This window comes from Schizosaccharomyces cryophilus, assembly GCF_000004155.1.
Source record: "Schizosaccharomyces cryophilus OY26 unplaced genomic scaffold supercont4.1, whole genome shotgun sequence".
In the NCBI taxonomy this organism is placed as follows: Eukaryota; Fungi; Ascomycota; class Schizosaccharomycetes; order Schizosaccharomycetales; family Schizosaccharomycetaceae; genus Schizosaccharomyces; species Schizosaccharomyces cryophilus.
In genome coordinates this window covers 1,403,922-1,423,131 of record NW_013185624.1, presented here as the reverse complement: position 1 = coordinate 1,423,131, position 19,210 = coordinate 1,403,922, and the positions used below count along the sequence as shown (strand labels likewise).

The 19,210-nt window shown below is 38.0% G+C and overlaps 11 protein-coding genes across 11 annotated transcripts; 5 read left to right on the top strand and 6 right to left on the bottom strand.

Annotated features, from left to right (window-relative positions):
• Positions 1–311: 311 nt before the first annotated feature.
• On the top strand, positions 312–2,126 carry SPOG_03075 (N2,N2-dimethylguanosine tRNA methyltransferase; the record flags this gene model as incomplete). The annotated part of the gene is made up of 2 exons (XM_013165734.1): positions 312–1,916; positions 2,043–2,126. 2 exons carry the CDS (start codon positions 312–314, stop codon positions 2,124–2,126), a joined length of 1,689 nt encoding a protein of 562 aa, XP_013021188.1.
• Positions 2,127–2,281: 155 nt separating this feature from the next.
• On the top strand, positions 2,282–4,278 carry SPOG_03076 (RNA helicase). The gene has a single exon (XM_013165735.1). It carries the CDS (start codon positions 2,353–2,355, stop codon positions 4,105–4,107), a length of 1,755 nt encoding a protein of 584 aa, XP_013021189.1. The 5' UTR covers positions 2,282–2,352; the 3' UTR covers positions 4,108–4,278.
• On the bottom strand, positions 4,173–5,140 carry SPOG_03077 (RNA-binding protein). The gene is made up of 3 exons (XM_013165736.1): positions 4,881–5,140; positions 4,710–4,815; positions 4,173–4,655 (listed from the first exon to the last, which is right to left on the bottom strand). The coding sequence occupies exons 1-3, from the start codon at positions 5,079–5,081 to the stop codon at positions 4,336–4,338; spliced, it is 627 nt and encodes a 208-aa protein (XP_013021190.1). The 5' UTR covers positions 5,082–5,140; the 3' UTR covers positions 4,173–4,335.
• A 64-nt stretch (positions 5,141–5,204) lies between these two features.
• On the bottom strand, positions 5,205–7,047 carry SPOG_03078 (ribosomal protein subunit S4). Its single transcript, XM_013165737.1, has 2 exons — positions 6,290–7,047; positions 5,205–6,230 (listed from the first exon to the last, which is right to left on the bottom strand). The coding sequence occupies exons 1-2, from the start codon at positions 6,323–6,325 to the stop codon at positions 5,265–5,267; spliced, it is 1,002 nt and encodes a 333-aa protein (XP_013021191.1). The 5' UTR covers positions 6,326–7,047; the 3' UTR covers positions 5,205–5,264.
• A 325-nt stretch (positions 7,048–7,372) lies between these two features.
• Positions 7,373–9,169, top strand: SPOG_03079 (mannose-1-phosphate guanyltransferase). Its single transcript, XM_013165738.1, has 3 exons — positions 7,373–7,555; positions 7,632–7,671; positions 7,751–9,169. Exons 1-3 carry the CDS (start codon positions 7,515–7,517, stop codon positions 8,912–8,914), a joined length of 1,245 nt encoding a protein of 414 aa, XP_013021192.1. The 5' UTR covers positions 7,373–7,514; the 3' UTR covers positions 8,915–9,169.
• Positions 7,896–10,247, bottom strand: SPOG_03080 (peroxisomal docking protein Pex14). Its single transcript, XM_013165739.1, has 2 exons — positions 9,749–10,247; positions 7,896–9,707 (listed from the first exon to the last, which is right to left on the bottom strand). The coding sequence occupies exons 1-2, from the start codon at positions 10,019–10,021 to the stop codon at positions 9,165–9,167; spliced, it is 816 nt and encodes a 271-aa protein (XP_013021193.1). The 5' UTR covers positions 10,022–10,247; the 3' UTR covers positions 7,896–9,164.
• Positions 10,248–10,259: 12 nt separating this feature from the next.
• Positions 10,260–12,883, bottom strand: SPOG_03081 (alkB protein). Its single transcript, XM_013165740.1, has 2 exons — positions 10,766–12,883; positions 10,260–10,712 (listed from the first exon to the last, which is right to left on the bottom strand). The coding sequence occupies exons 1-2, from the start codon at positions 11,532–11,534 to the stop codon at positions 10,591–10,593; spliced, it is 891 nt and encodes a 296-aa protein (XP_013021194.1). The 5' UTR covers positions 11,535–12,883; the 3' UTR covers positions 10,260–10,590.
• SPOG_03082 (ER protein folding protein) lies at positions 12,465–15,384 on the top strand. The gene is made up of 4 exons (XM_013165741.1): positions 12,465–14,237; positions 14,277–14,560; positions 14,616–15,053; positions 15,102–15,384. The coding sequence occupies exons 1-4, from the start codon at positions 13,073–13,075 to the stop codon at positions 15,216–15,218; spliced, it is 2,004 nt and encodes a 667-aa protein (XP_013021195.1). The 5' UTR covers positions 12,465–13,072; the 3' UTR covers positions 15,219–15,384.
• On the bottom strand, positions 14,169–15,897 carry SPOG_03083 (iron sulfur cluster assembly protein Isd11). Its single transcript, XM_013165742.1, has 3 exons — positions 15,535–15,897; positions 14,608–15,460; positions 14,169–14,552 (listed from the first exon to the last, which is right to left on the bottom strand). The coding sequence occupies exons 1-2, from the start codon at positions 15,778–15,780 to the stop codon at positions 15,401–15,403; spliced, it is 306 nt and encodes a 101-aa protein (XP_013021196.1). The 5' UTR covers positions 15,781–15,897; the 3' UTR covers positions 14,169–14,552; positions 14,608–15,400.
• Positions 15,400–17,581, top strand: SPOG_03084 (palmitoyltransferase). The gene has a single exon (XM_013165743.1). It carries the CDS (start codon positions 16,004–16,006, stop codon positions 17,045–17,047), a length of 1,044 nt encoding a protein of 347 aa, XP_013021197.1. The 5' UTR covers positions 15,400–16,003; the 3' UTR covers positions 17,048–17,581.
• Positions 17,146–19,065, bottom strand: SPOG_03085 (Ash2-trithorax family protein; the record flags this gene model as incomplete). The annotated part of the gene is made up of 2 exons (XM_013165744.1): positions 17,146–18,832; positions 18,929–19,065. 2 exons carry the CDS (start codon positions 19,063–19,065, stop codon positions 17,146–17,148), a joined length of 1,824 nt encoding a protein of 607 aa, XP_013021198.1.
• Between the last annotated feature and the right edge of the window lie 145 nt (positions 19,066–19,210).

The window sequence follows — 19,210 nt, the reverse complement described above, 5'->3', positions numbered from 1 at the left end:
TTGGAAAAAGCATCTTTATGTGTCCTTCCATGTAGATATAGAAGGTTAAAGAACTATTAGCTTAATATTAATCTTCTCCAAGAGTAATAAAAAGTTAAACAAATTTACTGTATAGTGGTAAATTGTCTTGGGGTTGATTTCATTTCTATACATCTACAGAGTACCCAGAAACCACATGCTTTGGTATTAGCAATTGTACTTGAACAAAGAATTTTCTATTTGTAATATCTACTTATTTTGCAGATGCTTTCTTAATGTTGAAAAATTATAGGGCTCTTCAAGGAACGCTACGAAACTTCACCACTGCCAGAATGTCGGTGAATGGAGCAAAGGTGACGGAAGGTTCTGCGACCATCCTTTTTAGTGATCCTGATGAAGTCTTTTATAACCCCGTTCAACAATTTAATCGGGACTTAAGCACTACTGCCATTCGCGCATGGGCAGAAAGCCGCAACCAAAAAGCGGTTGCGAAAGCAAAGCATCGTCAGGAAATTATAGAAGCACGTGAAAAAAAGGATGAAAACAAAGTAAACTCGAACCAAGAAAATTCATCTCCGTCCGGTAGTGAAGCGACTGCTGTTCCTGCAGAATATTCTGAAAATAATACCAAAAAAAAGGCGGATGAGGGTAATAACGTCGGATTTAGCGTCTTAGAAGCGTTATCTGCCACTGGTTTACGGGCTATTCGTTATGCTAGAGAACTGCCCGATGTAAAAAAAATTTTAGCAAACGATTTACTTGCTCGTGCAGTGGAAGCTATCGATGCCAATGTCAAGCGCAATGATGTTGCTCACATCGTGATTCCTAATAAGGGAGATGCAAATTCTGTTATGCATTCATTTAAAAATCAATACGATGTGATTGACTTGGATCCTTATGGTACGGCTGCTCCTTTCTTGGATGCAGCTGTGCAATCTGTTGCAGACAATGGTCTACTTTGTATCACATGTACAGACTCAGCTGTGCTTGCAGGCAATGCTTATCCAGAGAAGTGTTTCTCCAATTATGGCGGAACTTCATTACGATCAGATTTCTGTCACGAACAAGCTATCCGTCACCTTTTGTATGCTATAGCTACGGCAGCGGCTAAGTATGGACGTGCTATTAAGCCCCTGCTTTCCCTTAGTATCGATTTTTATTTTCGTGTATTCGTACAAGTAGAGGCTAAACCAGCTCTTGTAAAAAACCTGCACAGTCAGTCAGCACTTATCTATCACTGTTCAGGATGTGGAAGCTATTCCATTCAACGTATGGGCAAGACGGTTCCTGGAAGGATCCCTGGAAGTACAAAGTATACTAATGCCACTGGTCCAACGATTAGCGCAAATTGTGAGCATTGTGGATTTGTACACCATTTGGGTGGACCTGTTTGGGGAGGTCCCTTGCACGATGCAGAGTTTATCGGAAGGATGAGAAAGATTGCCGAAAATCTGGATGAGGAAACTTATGGAACCAAACGACGCATATTGGGAATGTTAGCAGTTGCCGCTGAAGAATTATTGGATATACCATTTTATTTTATTATATCTCAAACTGCTAGTGTTTTACGTGCGCAATCACCTCCCCAGAATACTTTTGTTTCTGCTTTGCTAAATGCAGGCTATCGTGTTTCTGGATCTCATGCAAAGAGCAATGCTATTAAAACTGATGCACCTTGGGCTTATATATGGGACGTTATGAGAGCTTGGGTTCAGGATCATCCTGTAAACTACAACAATATCAAACCAAACTCCGCAGGCTCCATGATTCTAAAAAAAGAGTGCACTTCCAAGGTTGATTTCACTTTACAACCTGGTGCTGAGTTTTCCTCTAAAAAGGCTGGTTACACTCGTTATCAAATGAACCCTACTGAGAATTGGGGTCCTAAGGCAAAAGCTGGTAAAAGGAAAATATCTGAAACGGACGTACAAACTAAGGTATAATTGGGAAGTGGGATATCATTATTATTATTATAATACATTTTGAATTTTTGGTTGTCTTACATGTCTGTTTATTGTGTTTTTCCTGAGAAAGGTAATTCACTTTTTTCTAATGTTCGAAAGAGTATTGATAAGGTTATTCTCAGTAATTTGAAACTTCTCTTCTTTGTAGCGAACATCCTTGTCAATTGTATTGTCGATTCTTGAATTTATTACAATATGCAGAAAATACTTGTTTTTGTAAGAATCCCAATGCTGAGATTTAAAGACAGTAAATGAAAGTTTGAATAAACTTTTCAAAAATTGTAATTCCATCTTCTCAAAATACATTTTTAGCAAAGGATGTTTTTGAAAAATCATCATTTACTTGTACTTGACCATTTCATCCACCCATCTTTAGAGGTTTCTACTTCCTAGGTTATTTACAAACTTCATGAAATGTTGCTCTCGTTTAAACTTTGATGTCAAGCAAAGTGCAAATTTATTAACAGGAATGAAACTAAATCCTCATATGCTCAGGGCTTACTGGTTTCATGTAATTCCTCAAAGGTTTCAGTTTTCTTGCCGAAGGTGGGCATCTAAGCGTTCTAAAGCAGTAAATAACAATACTTGGATCGTTAATGAGAATGATTTAAGAAAATACTCTCCTGCATACAAGCTAGAAGGAGAACATGAACTTTATATGGTCCAGCAACAACATGAACGTTCAAAGGTGAGATTTCAGAAATTACCATTACATGAGAATGTGCAGCAAGGATTATATAAAAACTTTCCTGAAATTAGATACTGCACTCCTGTCCAAATGCGAATTATACGTGCCTTTTTAATGAATCGCTTTTCTTTTATGGTACGAGGATGGAACGGATCAGGTAAATCATTTAGCGGGCTTCTTGCGGCATTATCCATGTACCACGAATTTATGGACAAATTCTCTAGCGTTACCAATCATGGATGTCAAGTACTCATCGTAGTTCCAAACAAAAATCTTGCTCAGCAATATCAAGCGCGGGTAGAAAAACTTGTCTCGGGGGAACCTTTGCAAGAACCCTTGCAAAAGGTTTCACAAGTGTTGGAGGTTTCCTTGTTTCGCATCGAAGAAGTCAAGCGAAACCTTCCATTTATCCTCATTGCTGACTACCGTGACTTGGAGCGATTAAAAAAGTTGAACCACCCAATTTTAGGTCAGATCCTTACGAACTTAAAGACTATTGTTTTTGATGAATCTGATCTTTATATTCCTACGGAAGGGAGACAGCGTCGCCTATCGGCTCCGGAGCCACGTACCTCGAGTACTTCACTTTCTTCTTTCATTCATCTTTGCCGAGAACATTCTATGAGCTCGAAAACCAACAACGATCTCTCTGAAAAGGAACGCCAAACAAAGATGAAAAACGGCACCTGGCTACCAAGCCTAATTTTCATATCTGCTACAAATTCTTGGCCATGTGCTGACTATGTCGGAAGTAAAGTTACAAATCAATTGGGTGTTATTGGAATCAATCGGAAATTCCAACCCTATTGGAATCTAAACTGCTCTTCAAAGATACAACATTTTCTAATTGAAGCTACCCGAGATCAACGATCGGATTCTTTGCGGATGGAAGATGTGAAATATGAATACGCTAGAGAACCTAATTTACATTTTTCTATCGGTGATGCACCCCTTTTTTATGAGAATGTTGAGATGTCGGCTGACATGTTTGTCAATTTAATTCGTAAAACTCTGCTTGAACTTTATAAAGACCATCGAGTGAAATTGGCTCCCAAAAAAAACATACTTATTATAATTCCAAAAGAATTTGACGTATCGTGGTTTTGCGAGAAATATCAACGAATTGGAACAAGCTTATTGCGATCCTTTGAGTGTTATCCTCTTAAAGGGGAAGGTATTCCAGAGAGTCACGAGCAAAAACAGATTGCTTACGTAGCAAATGCTTCTGAAATTAGAGGTGTCTATCTTCCTGAGGTCAGCCACGTATTTCATCTATGGAGTACATTGTCGGCGGCTTCGTATTTACACATTGCTGGGAGAACTGGTTATTTACATAAGAATGGTATGGTGTTCAACTTTTTGTTACCGGAATTTCTTAGAAGTCAAGATTTTGAAAGCCTGAACTGTTCCAGAAGTGCCTTGTTAGTGCTTCAACGCATTGGTGTCCGACCTCATAGATTTTTTGAAGAAAAGTGATAAGTCAGAAATCATCGTCTAGTGATTAAAACTGACCATCGTTAATGTAATTTATATAAAAGGTGCTTGGATAATAGAGTTATTCTTATTTAATAATAGAATAATGCATTTAACGCAAAATGTAATAAATATATATTTCTTTTTTTTATGAGAATGGCATATATCTATCAGTCTCACTAAGAGAACTAGTTAGCGAGTAGCTGAACACTATTAGATTCTCAATACACTTCACCTATTTCTAGAGTACGAAAAATCCATAGACTCCCTACTGAGGCTTCTAGTGGGGCTTCGACTCATACTTCTTGGCGAATGTAAAGAAGGGCTTCTACCCCTTCTATACCGCGAGTCATTGTCAAAACGATTTGGGCGATAAAAATTATCGGAAACCTTGGAATAGCCTCTTTTTCTGTAACTCTTTGTTTCAGGTCGCTTCAGGGAGAGAAACAACTCTTCACCATCTAGTTCACCATTGTTCATTTTATCGACAGCGTTCGCAGCCTGATCAGGATAAGAATAAGTAACATAGCAGAATCCCATGTTTGTTTTAGCTGGTAATGTAGGTTAGTAAATCTCACTTCTTGATTGTCGGTGAAGTATTATACATTTTCTATAAAGAGGCATATGAATCGAGTTTATTCTACCATAAACTCCAAATATTTCTGCAATATGCTCACGTGTAACATTCCGGGTTAAGTTTTCTACAAAGACCTAATTGTCATGTCGTCAGTGAATGTTGCTAAATCAAAGCAATAGTAAATATCAAACAAGCATACCGTAGTTTGATCCCTATCAGGAGAACGTGAGATGGAACGTGAATGTGGAGATTCTGAGGAATGAAAGCCAGGGCTATGGGAGCGATAGGAATAGCCAGAAGACCGAGACATTGATCGCTCATAAGGGCTGGGCGTCCGACGAGAAGGGCCTGAACGTCCTCCATGGTAATTAGTGTTTCGCTCCGTGTACATTGAAGACATATTTTAAAGGCTAAGAGTGCCTTATAAAACGAGACGAAACGGCAGGAGGATATTGGAGGTTGTCAAGCATAATCTGTTAGACTACCATAGAATTAAAGGTGAAACCAACATTTGGATATATAATGTATACATAAATGAATTTTATTAAATGAAGGAATATAAATTATTCTGCTACGTTTATGCTTACACAAGTTTGGGCAACTTGGTTTGGCGGACAGGATACCTTTCAGAAAGAGAGTTCTTTAAGGATTTTATCTTGGGCTCATATAAGTCACGGGGACCACGGAAGAATCCAGGATCATGGATTCTCTGAGGGAACAGTCTTTTGGCTTGACGACGAACAGCGCCTTGACGCATGCATCGACTACGTATGTAGAAGCTGTAAGCAAGAGCATGGACATCCTCAGGGAAGGGTGAAGGGACTTCGGTGAACCCTGGACGAGCTACTGGATCGCGTACATACACGAAAGAACATGTTTGGAAGCATACTTCCAGGTAAGACGGGATAAAAGCCATGAGAGCCATATAGGGCTTTGGAGAGAAGTTATGCACAGCTCTTTCAAGTTTAGGGTCCAAGTTTGATTTGGTCAAAGACGTTTTCTGAGTGTCTTCGTTGAAAGAAGTCACTTCTGGTTCATTGGAAGACGAAGAAGACTCGTCTTTCTCGGTAGAGGTAGTAGATCCAGAGGAAGCTTGTTGAGAATTCTTGGTATTTAATGCAGACACACAATGCAAAACAGATATGGGATTAACAGTTACTAGATCACCTGGTTTGAGTACTCGATAGCTCCGTTTTTCGGGCAAACCATTCACACAAACTTTGCCGTGCACAACCAGTTGACGAGCTTGTAGAGCACTAGAAGCAAACATTGCACGATGAATAGACATATCTAGTCGTGATTCTATAAATGCATACATCTGTGACATAAAAGGAATGGGGATTTTGTTTTCATGCGAAGGAGTAACTCCATGCAGCTTTGGTTGAAATGAGTTTTTTAGCTGGTATTCACGTAGCTGAGGTCCATGATAGGCCCTTGTTTCACGTTTCGCAGTCCATTTTTTTTGGAAAAGTGTCCTGCTGCTAGTGGACGGTAACTGCTTACGAGCAATGTTATACAGATTATATTTGTTCCATGAGGGACGCAACAGCTTTAATTTATTGTTAGTTATAATAAAATCACATTATTCAGCATCAATTTCTATCATACCATCCGCTTCAAGGAAATAAATGGTTTTCCTCTCATTTGAGAAGTAGTAGTGTGAACAAGGGGTTGTGAGGAAGAGGAAAATTAAGCAAAAAAGAATTAAAACGAGTAGGAAACAATACACTATTCAAAAAGTTTTTTTCGTTTCAAATACCTAAGGAATTGAGAAAAATTTGATTTTTCGGTATGAGTAGTAAGCGAACCTGGCACTTGGAAAATTGGAAAGAATCGTTTCAGTCATAACCATCATTAGACCCTGTTTAGAATGAGTTCTTTTTTTATGGATGAATACTTTATGAATGTAAACATGGGAAGAAAGTTTAATACTGGAAAATGGCAGGATCATCCATTTTCCTAGGCACAGGTGACCCTCTCAATCAACAAGACTTGAAAGAAGCTCTTCAGGTTGATTGACTGTGACACCAACTAGAAAAGGTTGTTTTATCAAATACGAATGTTTACCTATTTTCTTACATCGCGTTAATGTCGAATCGGCATGTTTGCGTATACGAGTCCATTGAACAATTTGTTCATGATGAAGGATTGTAGAAGCAAGAAACGTAAAAGATCCTATTGATCCAACAATGGCGTTGAAACCACACAGCGTATTCAGGAAAAAGAAAAGACATGAAATCATACTTAAAGCCAACATGGAATGGACGATTGGAAAGCCAATCGACTATACAGAGCTATTTATAAGCTGAGAAATCCCATGTACTCATTTTTGTTTCAGTTTGATTCAACGTTTTATGAAAATCCAGCAGCTGTTTGCATAAATTTGAAATCCTTGAAAAAGAGCAATCAAGTCTCGTATTTTATCATTTCCTCGCCATAAAAGTTTTTCACGACTTCGTTTACTGCTTGACAGGATGGTTTAAGTTTGAAAATGAAAATTGTTGAAAGACCGCATGTGTAAACAATTCCTAGATTCAGAGGATTCATCACTTTTATATAGTTCCATGACCATTATTATAAATTTTTTTAGCAAAATACATAGAATTATTACCTTTGTAAAGCATAGATTTGTGTTCACCTAGATGTGGGTAGAGCGCACGTTACATCAGTCTCATGTCCCTCGTTCCTCCAGCGACTTTTCATACAGGGCAAGAACAACCTTGTCGAAACCCAACCACTACACCAAACTAGAATTCTAAAAGAACGCTTTGGAATTGTTTTACCATCCTTCATTTCTTGGTTGTTTTTCTATTAAGCGTGAAAGCTGAACATCATGATTTCGTCTGCGGTCATTCTCGTCGGCGGTCCTTCTCGGTATGAACTATTCAATGGAGTGTTCACGCATCATATACTGGCTTGAGTTTAACGTGCTAATATGAAATTTATTTAGTGGTACCCGTTTCCGTCCTCTTTCTTTTGATGTTCCCAAGGTATGTTCAGACTTCGGTCGTTTATTGTTATTTCCCTTTGTATCTCATGAAACGTGGTTATTAACGCTTGTTTTGATAGCCTTTATTCAAAATTGGAGGCCGTGAAATGATCTACCATCACTTACAAGCGTTATCAAAAGTCGAAAGTGTCAAGGATGTTTTCTTGGTTGGCTTTTATGAAGACTCTGTTTTCAAGGAGTTCATTCATGAAGCCTCGGTTGAATTCCCCATGTTTCATCGTATCAAATATCTCCGCGAGTACAATTGCTTAGGCACTGGCGGTGGATTGTATCATTTCCGTGACCAAATCCTGAAAGGACATACAGATAATGTGTTTGTTATGCATGCAGATGTCTGCTGCAGCTTCCCCTTGAATGAACTGTTGCAATCACATCAAGCAAAGGATGCTTTGGTCACCCTTATGGCCACTAAGGTGAACAAGGAAGATGCCTCTAACTTTGGTTGCCTCGTAGAGGATCCCAACACGAACCGTGTTTTGCACTACGTTGATAAGCCTAGTTCTTATTTATCCAACATTATTTCTTGTGGTATCTACGTTTTTGATGCCTCCATTTTCGACGAAATCAAGAAAGCTTATGAGCGCCGTATTGAGGAAGTCGAGAAGCAACTCCGTTCTTTAGATGATGGAATGGAAGATTATTTGAGTTTGGAGGATGATGTCTTGGCTCCTTTATGCTCTGACTCCTCTAAAGCTATTTTTGCTTATAACGCACCTGAATTTTGGCGCCAAATCAAAACTGCCGGTTCTGCTGTCCCTGCTAACTCTCTTTACCTTCAAAAGGCTTATCACGATGGCACTCTTCCTCGCCCTGATACGGAAGCTGAAATCATTCAACCTGTTTTCATCCATCCTTCTGCCACCGTCAGCCGTGGAGCTAAAATCGGTCCCAATGTTTTCATTGGCGCTCGCGTACGTGTAGATGATGGTGCACGCATTCGCAATTCCATTATCCAAGAAGACTGTGAGGTTTCCTCTCAAGCTGTTATCTTGCACTCTATTCTTTCTCGTAATTGCAAGATCGGTAAATGGTCTCGTGTAGAAGGATCCCCTACCTTGCCCAGTCAGCACTCTACCACTATCATGCGTAATCATGTTAAAGTACAGGCTATAACTGTAATGGGTGCCGATTGCCATGTCCACGATGAGGTGCGTGTTCAAAATTGCCTTGTTCTCCCTCATAAAGAGATTAAGGTCGGTTTGGTTGGAGAAATTGTTATGTAAAAGCCTCCGGTTCTACTGTTTATGAAGCAAGCAAACTTATCTTTTACTTCCTCCGCTTTCTTTGAATAGAAGATATATTTATATATTATACATGTATACCAAAAAAAATCACTTCATAGATTTAGGAATAACTTGTACATCATAGTACGTAGTTTCCAGTGGGTTCAGATATAGATAGCACGACTAATAAATCTGTTTCCTTCTGTTGGTCGTAAAAGCGTTTTGTTCTAAACTCGCTGTACTGTCAATTTCACGAAAAATCCACATCATCAGTAGCTTGAGCATGCATGGATAACTGCCAGTCAGGTAAAGGAGAAGTAGCTTCTTCTTCGTTACTTGTCTTTTCGAGGTTTGGTTGTTGCCCACCTTTGTCTATAAAAGCGGGAGTGCCACTGAGTTCGCCCGTTGAAGATTGATGGTTTTGTTGAAGAGATTGCAGTTGCTTCACTTCTTCAGCAAGCTTCTTCAATGCTTCTTCTTGTGATTTTTGGATCCTTTCTAAAGATTCTGGAAGGGTTTTAGCACTCATAGTATAAACATCTTGAGAAATCCTGGCAATATCTCGATCTCGCTGATCAGAGTTGCGGCGCAAAGTGCTGAGCGTTTCCTCCAAGTCGTCTAAAGCGGCATCGAGATCATCCTGATTCTTTTCACTTCTTTCTTCAAGCTTCTTTGTTGTTTCTGACAAAGAATCCAGTGTCCGTTCAGCTTCTTCAAACCTACGATCCAATGCATCCTTGTCTTCTTCATATGCACTACGAGATGGAGGTTCTAACATAGGAACAACATATTTCTAAAAACAGTTAGATACTAGCTTATGAAGCATTGTATTACCTTTACTAGTGTGTAAGCAGACCATGCAAATCCACCAGAGATGACGCCCATAATAAACCAGTCTCTCCAGTCTCTCGTAAGTGTGTTTTCACTATTTGAGTAATTCTCCATTGTGTTGTACAGCGGACTTTGCGCTAACGCGAATGCATTCTGAATTTCATCCTGGTTAAGACCTTTTGAACCCAAAAATTTAGCCTTTTCAGAGTCTGGTGCATTCATGATTGAATCTTGTCTTAGAAACTCCACAGCATCCTTTATAAGCTCTTGTTTCATGTTAAAAGCAAGTAGACTTAGTATTGACTAAATAGGAACAAAAAATTCAGTAGAAATCGGAACAACAAAGTATTAAAAGTATATAGATGACAAAAGAATAAACAAGTATTTAATTTGTATGCTGAAACTTAATCATATAATGTTGTATATACGAGCTATTGAAAAAGATCAGAGTGCTAATTGAATAGGTGAAACGAATCCTTACTTAAAAATGTCGATGTCTAAGATTCTTACAAGTGAAACGATAGTAACATTGAAATAAGGAAATTATAGAACAAAAGTCAATTAGTTTAGACCATTTTGGATTTTTTATCCAACGTAAAAGAGAGGAATGGTAAATAAAAAAATTCCTTGGCGAAGTTTTGTATATCAGGTATTTTGTTCTATAATATAGATTTATATATATACAGCCAGTTTGAGTGAGAAGTTGTAAGCTTTATTGAAAGCGATTAACCATACAACAAAAAAAAAAAAAGAAAAAAAGAAAAAAAAGGGATTTTCCTCTAGTTCCCAAGTCCAAAAAGTAAGCCGTGTGTAAAATGTACAATAACTTGAATGGGTAAAACCTTCTATGAGTTTCGTACTTGACGAATATTAAAGTTAATTCGTTTGGTTTGAATCCAGCGATTCCATTTATCGTTTTCTGTTAATAGGTAAGAAGGAGTCGTCGATGCTAAAATTTTCGGTACAGCTAAAGGTAAGTCTGTTAGTTCTTACTACATCCGTAAATAGTCAAAAGCTTACCGTGGAATGCTTGTCTCGAAAGCCCTGTCATGATCACCACGTCTCCGCTATGTAATCTCAAAGCTGTTGGAACCTCAGAGCGACTTGATCCTCCAATCAAATAAATACAATCTAATCCTATAGAAAGGGAAATAAGAGGGAGCGTTAAGTCTTCTTCGGATTCGTCCACATGGGCACTGAGGGTGTCACCAGGAGAGTAAAAGTTTACAATGGCAGCCTCCGCTTTCCAGTTTGGGAAATCCGTATACTTTTGTACGAGATCTTCTACAAATTTTGCCAACGTCTTAGGGAAAGGAGGAGACAACGATGGGTCAGGATAGACTTTTTCGGTCCAGTCATACTGTTCACCAAGTGTAATCCAACGAAGTTTTTTTTGAATGAGTCTATCTACTGTAATTGGCTTTGTAGGGGGAATCCCTTCAACGAGATCGCTTTCTTTGCCATTATAGTACCGTCTCCATATACTGTCAGTTACCAGAGGTAATTTGTGAAAGGGAGAAAGGTTCGTTTTGTTTTTAGCATCTTGTAGTTGACCAAACATAATTTCCTCTAATAAATGCTTTTGCAATTCAGGTGAAACACAATTTCTTAAAATTATTAACCCCGGAACCTTGGTATACATGAAAACATCCGGCTGTATAGCTTGTAAGCAATCAAATCCATAGGAATTTGGATCTTTTGTATCCAGCACTTCTGACATATCTGGTACTTGGTCGCCAGGACATTTGTATCGCTTTTCTTGTGCACGAAAAACATTTACATTTTCCATTTTGAAGACGCCGTTCAATCCAAAGCAGTCAACAATTTTTCCACGAGGTTAGACTTTTTTCCAGGTAAACACAATTCTTCGAACGATGTCTACTTGGAACCAAATTCTCAAACTTTTCAGTAGAAAATTAAAACAAACAAAAAATATGCAATTGATTGAGGGCCAATAGCCCAGTGTGATTTTTTCAAAGTAAAAGTTGTACGTTACTAGGCAAGGGCCTCTGAGATATTCCAGTACCGGGAAAAAACCATCAGATCACAAAATAATTAATGAGAAAAAGAAAATTTCAATAAATAAGCTTTTATAAGAAAGTATTTCGGTTTCACTTTAAAGGTGGATCAATCTCGTGATATATTTCCTTTTGCTTTTATATATTTTGAGGTACAGTATGAACAAAATGAGATAGTGTAAGAGATTTAAAGATGTCGATTCAGGCGAAATACGTTTCTAAAAACCTGTTTTGTTGTGCTGTTCATATTTTGTTGCTTTGTTTACACTTTGAAAAACGCCGAAAATCTTCAAATCTATAGCTGTAAATGAGACAGTTTGTTAGTTGTAGTAAATTGGATTCCATTTCACAAAGAATTCATTCATTTCATGAAAGCTTTTTTGGAATTTCCTTACCTCAAATACAAGGTAATGTTTGCGCAACAAAGACAAACTTGAAGGATTTCTATCCCTTCTTTTTACCCTCTAAAAAAAGAAAAAAGAAAAATAAACTTATAAAGTCTATGTCAAACCTTCAACACAACTTTTGTCGAATTCTTGTTTGTTTACATGATGTTTATTTTCAAACCAAAAGAGAAAATAGAAAGACGAGGGTTTCTGGATAATTTCGCTCGAACAGTCATATTCTTTCGATATAATACTCTTTTTTATTGTCATTGAGAGACTCTGCGCAATTTTATAGAATGGTTGGAAATTGTCTGTTCATGTTCCAAGTACAAACACAAAAATGCAGTCTGTCTCTCACATAAATGCCAATTCTATACTCTTTCATTTTTAAGTATTTCCCTAAAAACAGAAAACTCCTTTGTCGGTTCACTTCATGCTTGGCACCTCGTACTTACTGCTTCTACGATCAAAAAGCCCATACATAGTAGTATCATTCCCACATCCTTTGTGAAAAATAAAACGTACCTAAACAAAGCAAATTAACGAATAGAACGGAATTGCTAGAAGCTTTACGATAAGTTGTGCTGATATTTCTTTCCACAAGAGGTTTGGATTTTGAAAAAGCACCAGCACTAAGAGCGAGTTATACTCGTAATAACAAAATTAAAAATTCCTTCTGGAATTGTTAGAGAAACTTACTCACTGCCTCTTCTATTTCCGCTTGATTGAAAAAGGTAATAGATTCCTTCTATATGTGTGTGTGAACGATTATGATTGTATGAGTCTTTTTATGAAACGCAATTGTTTTCAACTTTATAGAAATTTAATCCTCTTCATTGAACCAACAGCTATATCTATTAGAATTTTGCAAGGGGACAGGCTATCTTGAACTTGATTCATTCCTTTCGTATACAGGAAGAAAGATGGAAGAAATCAATAGCACTACTAAACCAATGGATCACCAAAAGGAGGTGAATGCGAGTCGATTCTCTTCCAATAATTATCAAAGCAACAGCCCCCGGGATCCTTCTCATGAATCCAAAGTACACAATAGTTCGCATACTTCAAGCAGATCCTTGCCGATGGATAAATTAAAGCATCAGCAAGAGTTTGTAATTATCCAGAAGCCAAAGGAAAAATTATTTCCTCCTTTATTGAACAAAAGAAGTGCTTCCGCTGAAAACCTTAATTCCACTTCTCATGCTTCTTCCAAAAGCAATCTTTTCCCTAAAGAAAGATCACATCCTACCTTTGTTCCACCCGAAAATAATGAACCCAAGCAGAATCACGAACTTAAAGAAAAACCACACACGATGCCGGCTTCCAAAACTCAGATAGCAGGATTACGAATGCGAAGTTTTTGGGATTATGTTCGTCTAGAGCTGACGGCTTCTGATACTGAATCTGCGAATCCAATCAAACAAACCATGGTGGAAGATTTTTTCGCTACTCCACTCTCCATCGAGAAGACACTCCTTTATGGATGGTTTGTTTGCGTCGATAGCTTCCTTTACGTTTTCACTCTTCTACCCATCCGTATTTTCTTGTCCATTCTATTTTTGTTCCATTACATTTTTCATAATACAATTCGATTTTTATCACCTGGAAACAAAATATCACCAATTGCTTTTCCCAAAAGCAGAAAAATTGACCTCATAAAAGTCTCTTTATTATTATCTACAAGTATTTTAATTCGAAGGCTTGATGTGAGTCGTCTATACCATGTTATTCGAGCTCAAGCTAGCATTCGTTTCTATGTTTTATACAATGTTTTGGAAATTGCCGATAGACTCTGTGGTGCTTTAGGACAAGACGTTCTGGACTGTTTATTCGCAGATTATAATCTCTCCTTTCATTTTTTGGAGCTTTCAGGTTGGCTAAGGTTTTTTTATTACTATTTCATTTCTCTTGCGTACATGGTATTACATACGTTGGTTCTTTTATATCAAATAGTTACATTAAACGTTACTGTGAACTCTTATTCTAATGCAGTTCTTGCTCTTTTAATGTCAAATCAGATGGTAGAGATCAAAGGTTCTGTATTTAAAAAATTCGAAAAAGAAAACTTATTTCAGTTGACTTGTTCAGGTAAGTCATATACTTTAAAACAATAACTAATTCCCACAGACATCGTCGAGCGTTTCCAAATCACGGTTATGGCGACTGTTATTTTTTTAAGAAATCTAACAGAAATGTATACTACCTCCTCTCTGGATGCTCCCTTAATAACTTTTGACCGTCTCAAAACACTAATGGCCCCATTTGTCTGGGTTATCGGTTCTGAATTATTTGTGGATTGGCTAAAGCATGCTTTTATCATAAAGTTTAACTATTTTAAACCAAGTATTTATGGGCGCTTTACAGATGTCCTGTGTCATGATTATGTTGCTTCTGGTGGACGGCCTGCTCAGGTTAGTTAAGATAATGCTTTCTTCTTCCCTTTTTGAACAAAACTAACCAATATAGACTGTTACCGGAAAATCTCAGCACGTCGCACGAAGAATGGGTCTTCCAGTTCTTCCACTTGTCTGTGTGTTTATAAGAACCTCCATGCAGACCTGGAATATGTTTCGGTCAACACATTCCATGAAACAAGAAATTGCCAAATCGATAGGAATGCTTCTTCCTACCAAAGACAATTACATTTATTACCTACCAAAGGGCCAAACTCAAGTTTACAATATTGAAAAAGAGCCCTCATGGGAATCGATCTTCTTATCCTGGTTACAAGGGAAAGCAGGAATTGCTGTTCTTTTTTTTATTTTGCTCATGCTCAAACTCATTTTAGGAATGGCTCTCCTCTCTTTTGCTCAGTCTCGATACAGGTCTATGAAGATACGAGAGGAAGACACGGAAACATGGGAAAAAGAGCGCAAGACAAACAATTTTTTCAGAGGACATATTGTAAGTAAACAATTGATATTGTTGATTAAGCTAACAGTCATGTACCAGGAAATTGACAATCGAACCAAAACTTATCTTAATAACTCAAAAGATGATTTGCCCGTCAGCAAGGGCCAACTACTCACACTAGAGCGATACTCAATGTTTTCAAAACGTATATGGTAATCCAATGACCGTGGTTTCTTTTTCCATTACTTTTACTTTGCGCACGATAGAGTGGTAGAATCGGAAGCAAAATGATTCGTAATCATTAATAAGCATAATAAAATTTCAATTCTTTTTCATAAACAACGTTGTTTGGTTTATAAGGTCCTAATGAAACAAAAACACCGAAGGGAATTTGTAGCTCAAAGCTGAGAGGCATTTTCGAACGACTTTTTCACATTCACTTCTGCATTATCAGCATTCTACATACTTGGTTAGTTCCTCCTTGTTTTATAGCGACTTTTGCCCCACACCCAATTTCACCGTCTTTACATACCTCGACAACGAGATTTCTCCTGTTATACATTCCATTTAGAGTTGTTTGTCGTTGCACAACTCCTAGCATATATCGTGCTTCTTGTTCAAATTCATGTATCTTTGAGGGATCTGTTACATTCTTTAATTCTTTAAACCTGTCTCTGGTACGACGGAGCGTATATTCACGGTAAGTATAGGGGAACAATTTTGCCGTTCTCATCAAATCCCTATATAAATGAACAAAAGTTTGTCGATTGGAAGCCATTTTGTTGATAAAATTTGTTTGCTTTCGTTATGCGGGAGTTGCGGTGTTCATATAGTTGTAGCTTAATAATAGGCATAGGTTCTCTCCACCATCCATATGATGAAATGAAGATGAGTTGGAAAATAAAGATTTTTTTATAAAATAATAGTCAATTACTGATCAATTATTTTAACAAGGTGAAAGTAAATAGTCGTTGCTGCTGCAAATAACTCATGTCTTGGAAATGAACTTCTTCTACAAATATTTGCTCTTTGTAGCCATCATAAGTGTTTTTGTGTTTATTCTGCTTTTCGGACAGCTTCGAGGATTTCGACATACATTCATTGGGAAGGTAAACCGACTGTTTTTGGTATGGCTTCCAAGACAACTATCCCAGGTGGATCAAAAATGGCTTCACGGTAGGGGTAGTATATACTATCGTAAACTTTCTAATTATATATTCTTTCAAAAGCATTCTCTTGTTGTTCTTTTCTATTTATGTTTGATTACTATTTGTATCTTCAACTTCTTATACCATGGGCGTACTTTAACGAATCACTTTCATACATTGGACTGGTTAAGTATATTTATTTCCATAAGTTTACCTTATATTTCCCTTTATACGGCAATGTATTCGGATCCAGGCGTGGTCACAAGTGATAATTGGCAAGAAGCTTCAGTTGCTTACCCTTATGACTTTAAGATTTTTTTCCCGCATATATGTGAAACATGCAAATTTGTTAAGCCAGCTAGGTCTAAACATTGCCGCTTATGCAACTGTTGTGTCCAAAAGTTTGATCATCATTGCATTTGGATTAACAACTGCGTTGGACGCAACAACATTCGCTATTTCTTTCTATTTTTATTTTCAACATTACAGTTGCTGTTGCATTCTATCCTTCGGATTGGTACACATCTGAATCATGTACGGGATTCTCGTCTAAACTCTTATTTGGTCTCTTGGTGGACCGCTATCACCAATGAGAGGGAACTTGGTTCCATATTTTTAATTTCACTATTTAGTAGTGTAATCGTGTTTTCGTTCTTGTGTTATGAGTTTTATTTGGTGTATGCTGGATATACTACAAGCGAAAGTGAAAAATGGGCAGATTTGAACGAGCTTATTCAGCAGTCCAGAATCTTTATGCACTACAGAAATGGAATTCAAAAGTTAACCCTCCAAGAAGACGCTCCCCCCGATGCTACTTTAACCCACTCACTTGCTCAGGTTGAGAACATTTACGATCGAGGATTCTTGAACAATTTCAAGTCTATATGGTTTCCATAAAAGGTTGCACATGCCTACATTATGCATTTTCTATAAAAAGATCAATAATGAGCTGTTCATATATCAAAAAGTATATTAAAACCATGTAACCTTTTCTATTATTCTAAAATTTCTTTGATTTCAGGAATGACTGTTAAACCTGTTTCATCTTGTTCAGGTAAAATATCTGTCGAGAAAGTATTAGGTTCATTTGAATAATCGATTTCGTCAAGAATATCACATAAAACGTCTTCCGCAATTTGTTCATTATATCTTTCTGAGACTGGTCGGACATTGGATCCCAACGCAGACGGGCGATGTGAAAATTGAGGACCAAATTGAAATCTAGCAATTCCTCCTCCAAACATGCTAATGGCAGGATAATAACCCAAGGAACCGTCATTAAATGAATATTGATTAGAGTTTATAGAATGAAGGGGATTGAAGTCTAGCAAATTCTCAAAAGCTGTTCCCATATACGAGCCATTTTTGTATACTTTAATATATGAACCAGGTAAATATGCCAAATCCATGTACTTGATTTGTTCATTTGGTACCAGTAGTTCATCCATTGCTTTGCTCGGTACGTAGTCCGGCTGTTCAAAAAACAACTGTCCTCTGTAACGAATAGGAATCCTGTCATGGTATATGTTAGACGCCTGAGCATCCATCGGCGTAATTTTGGGCAATGAAATATGAAATCCTATAATGTCTCCAGTTCCAAAAGATTCCATAAAAGCACGTGGCCGAGACGTGTGCACTTTTTGCCCTCCCACATCTCGCAGTCCGTAGGAGTACACGTCGTAACCAACCGGAGCATCCAGTGGAGCTTCTCTCCTAGCAAGTCCGACTCGAACGTGAGCGCCGTCATGGCCGCCTCCTTTTTCTACTTTGACCTCAAAGTACCATTCTCCCTGGGTCAAAAACACGTTTGAACGTGCCATACGGAAACCCTTTTCCACTGTTGCAGACAACACCGAGTGATCGACCAACACGGGAGGCGATATATCATGCCAATTAATCCTTGCACAAAAGGGAGGTAGTTCGATTTCACGATACATTGTACTTGGGAGGTCACGGGCAGCCTCGCAAGGCGTGTATCGAAAACCTCGCGAATTAAAAGGAATTTCAGACAAGGAAAAAAAACCATGGGACTTGTTGGAGGATGCAGGGGTAAAACTAGGGAGTTTGGGGACAGTGTTAAAATCAGAAGGTTTCCAAGGAGGCGGTTTGTAACGAATCGGAATGGTAGGCACATCTTTTTTCTTGTTAAAAGCACTGGACACAGAGCTATTTACACGCTTTTGTTCCTTCTTTGGTTCTTTAAAGTCTTCTTTTAACCTAGCTGATATCAGGGACGAAGACTCCATTTCAGAAAACGGTCGCTTCGGAACGGTTGCGCCAATCCTCTGGAAAGGGGCAATGTAGCCAGAGCGAAAGATAAATAAATCAGGATTGCTTAAGGCGTATTCAGAGTTTTGGTTTCTTAAAGATTCATCCCTTGCACGGTATGTATCTTTATTAGCAACCAAGCAACTTCCTAAAGTTGCTTGCCAAGTTTGCACTTTTTCACGATCAGGACACAAAAGCTGCCAGTTTTCTTCAATATAAGGAATCAGATCTTCTTTTTTTTTGAAGAAATACGTGTCTGCAGGAAAATTCCTTTTATTAGCGGCATTGAAGTCTTCGATAGATAAATCAGGATGAATATTGTCATAGCGCTTTACAACCAAATTGGCCATTGCAGTGGCCGTTACAGCCTTCCAGGCTGATACTCCTCGTTCCAAATGTTCAAACCCGTCATCACTGCAGAATCGACATACAAAGGTATAGTTCGTGCAAAAGCCCGTCATGCTATTACAAGGCGGTGTTAAGCAAGAAAGATGGAAAACATTTTGACACGTCCGACATTGAGCATCTGGAAACTTTAAATTGCGATCTTTTCCGCAGTAACAGTATTGATTTTGATCGTTAAGGGTATGTGTAACATTCCAACTAAGGCTCGCAGTGTTATAAGGCAGTGCTTCAGGAAATGCCATGTTCGTATTGGTGATTTTATCCTCGCTTTAGACAACTTCAATTCCTTGTTAATAATTTCAACGAACGGACATGGATTAATGCACCTCCTGTTTCTCTATAAAAGGGAGTCGAAAGCCAAAATATACAAAGAATAAAGCAAAAAAT

Excerpts from the sequence above, each read along its gene's own strand:
- SPOG_03080 (XM_013165739.1), bottom strand. The coding sequence starts at position 10,021 with ATGAAACAAGAGCTTATAAAGGATGCTGTGGAGTTTCTAAGACAAGAT. Across the intron at positions 9,708-9,748 it reads CTGCTTACACACTAGTAAAG|AAATATGTTGTTCCTATGTT; the intron begins GTAATACAATGC and ends AACTGTTTTTAG.
- SPOG_03077 (XM_013165736.1), bottom strand. The coding sequence starts at position 5,081 with ATGTCTTCAATGTACACGGAGCGAAACACTAATTACCATGGAGGACGT. Across the intron at positions 4,816-4,880 it reads CTGATAGGGATCAAACTACG|GTCTTTGTAGAAAACTTAAC; the intron begins GTATGCTTGTTT and ends CATGACAATTAG. Across the intron at positions 4,656-4,709 it reads TATGCCTCTTTATAGAAAAT|CTAAAACAAACATGGGATTC; the intron begins GTATAATACTTC and ends CTACATTACCAG.
- SPOG_03084 (XM_013165743.1), top strand. The coding sequence starts at position 16,004 with ATGAACTTCTTCTACAAATATTTGCTCTTTGTAGCCATCATAAGTGTT.
- SPOG_03076 (XM_013165735.1), top strand. The coding sequence starts at position 2,353 with ATGAAATGTTGCTCTCGTTTAAACTTTGATGTCAAGCAAAGTGCAAAT.
- SPOG_03078 (XM_013165737.1), bottom strand. The coding sequence starts at position 6,325 with ATGAGAGGAAAACCATTTATTTCCTTGAAGCGGATG. Across the intron at positions 6,231-6,289 it reads TTATTTCCTTGAAGCGGATG|CTGTTGCGTCCCTCATGGAA; the intron begins GTATGATAGAAA and ends AATAAATTAAAG.
- SPOG_03082 (XM_013165741.1), top strand. The coding sequence starts at position 13,073 with ATGGAAGAAATCAATAGCACTACTAAACCAATGGATCACCAAAAGGAG. Across the intron at positions 14,561-14,615 it reads CTGGTGGACGGCCTGCTCAG|ACTGTTACCGGAAAATCTCA; the intron begins GTTAGTTAAGAT and ends TAACCAATATAG. Across the intron at positions 15,054-15,101 it reads ATTTTTTCAGAGGACATATT|GAAATTGACAATCGAACCAA; the intron begins GTAAGTAAACAA and ends GTCATGTACCAG.
- SPOG_03081 (XM_013165740.1), bottom strand. The coding sequence starts at position 11,534 with ATGGAAAATGTAAATGTTTTTCGTGCACAAGAAAAGCGATACAAATGT. Across the intron at positions 10,713-10,765 it reads TTCGAGACAAGCATTCCACG|CTGTACCGAAAATTTTAGCA; the intron begins GTAAGCTTTTGA and ends ACTTACCTTTAG.
- SPOG_03079 (XM_013165738.1), top strand. The coding sequence starts at position 7,515 with ATGATTTCGTCTGCGGTCATTCTCGTCGGCGGTCCTTCTCG. Across the intron at positions 7,556-7,631 it reads CTCGTCGGCGGTCCTTCTCG|TGGTACCCGTTTCCGTCCTC; the intron begins GTATGAACTATT and ends AAATTTATTTAG. Across the intron at positions 7,672-7,750 it reads TTTCTTTTGATGTTCCCAAG|CCTTTATTCAAAATTGGAGG; the intron begins GTATGTTCAGAC and ends TTGTTTTGATAG.
- SPOG_03083 (XM_013165742.1), bottom strand. The coding sequence starts at position 15,780 with ATGGCTTCCAATCGACAAACTTTTGTTCATTTATATAGGGATTTGATG. Across the intron at positions 15,461-15,534 it reads GGAGAAATCTCGTTGTCGAG|AATGCTGATAATGCAGAAGT; the intron begins GTATGTAAAGAC and ends CCAAGTATGTAG.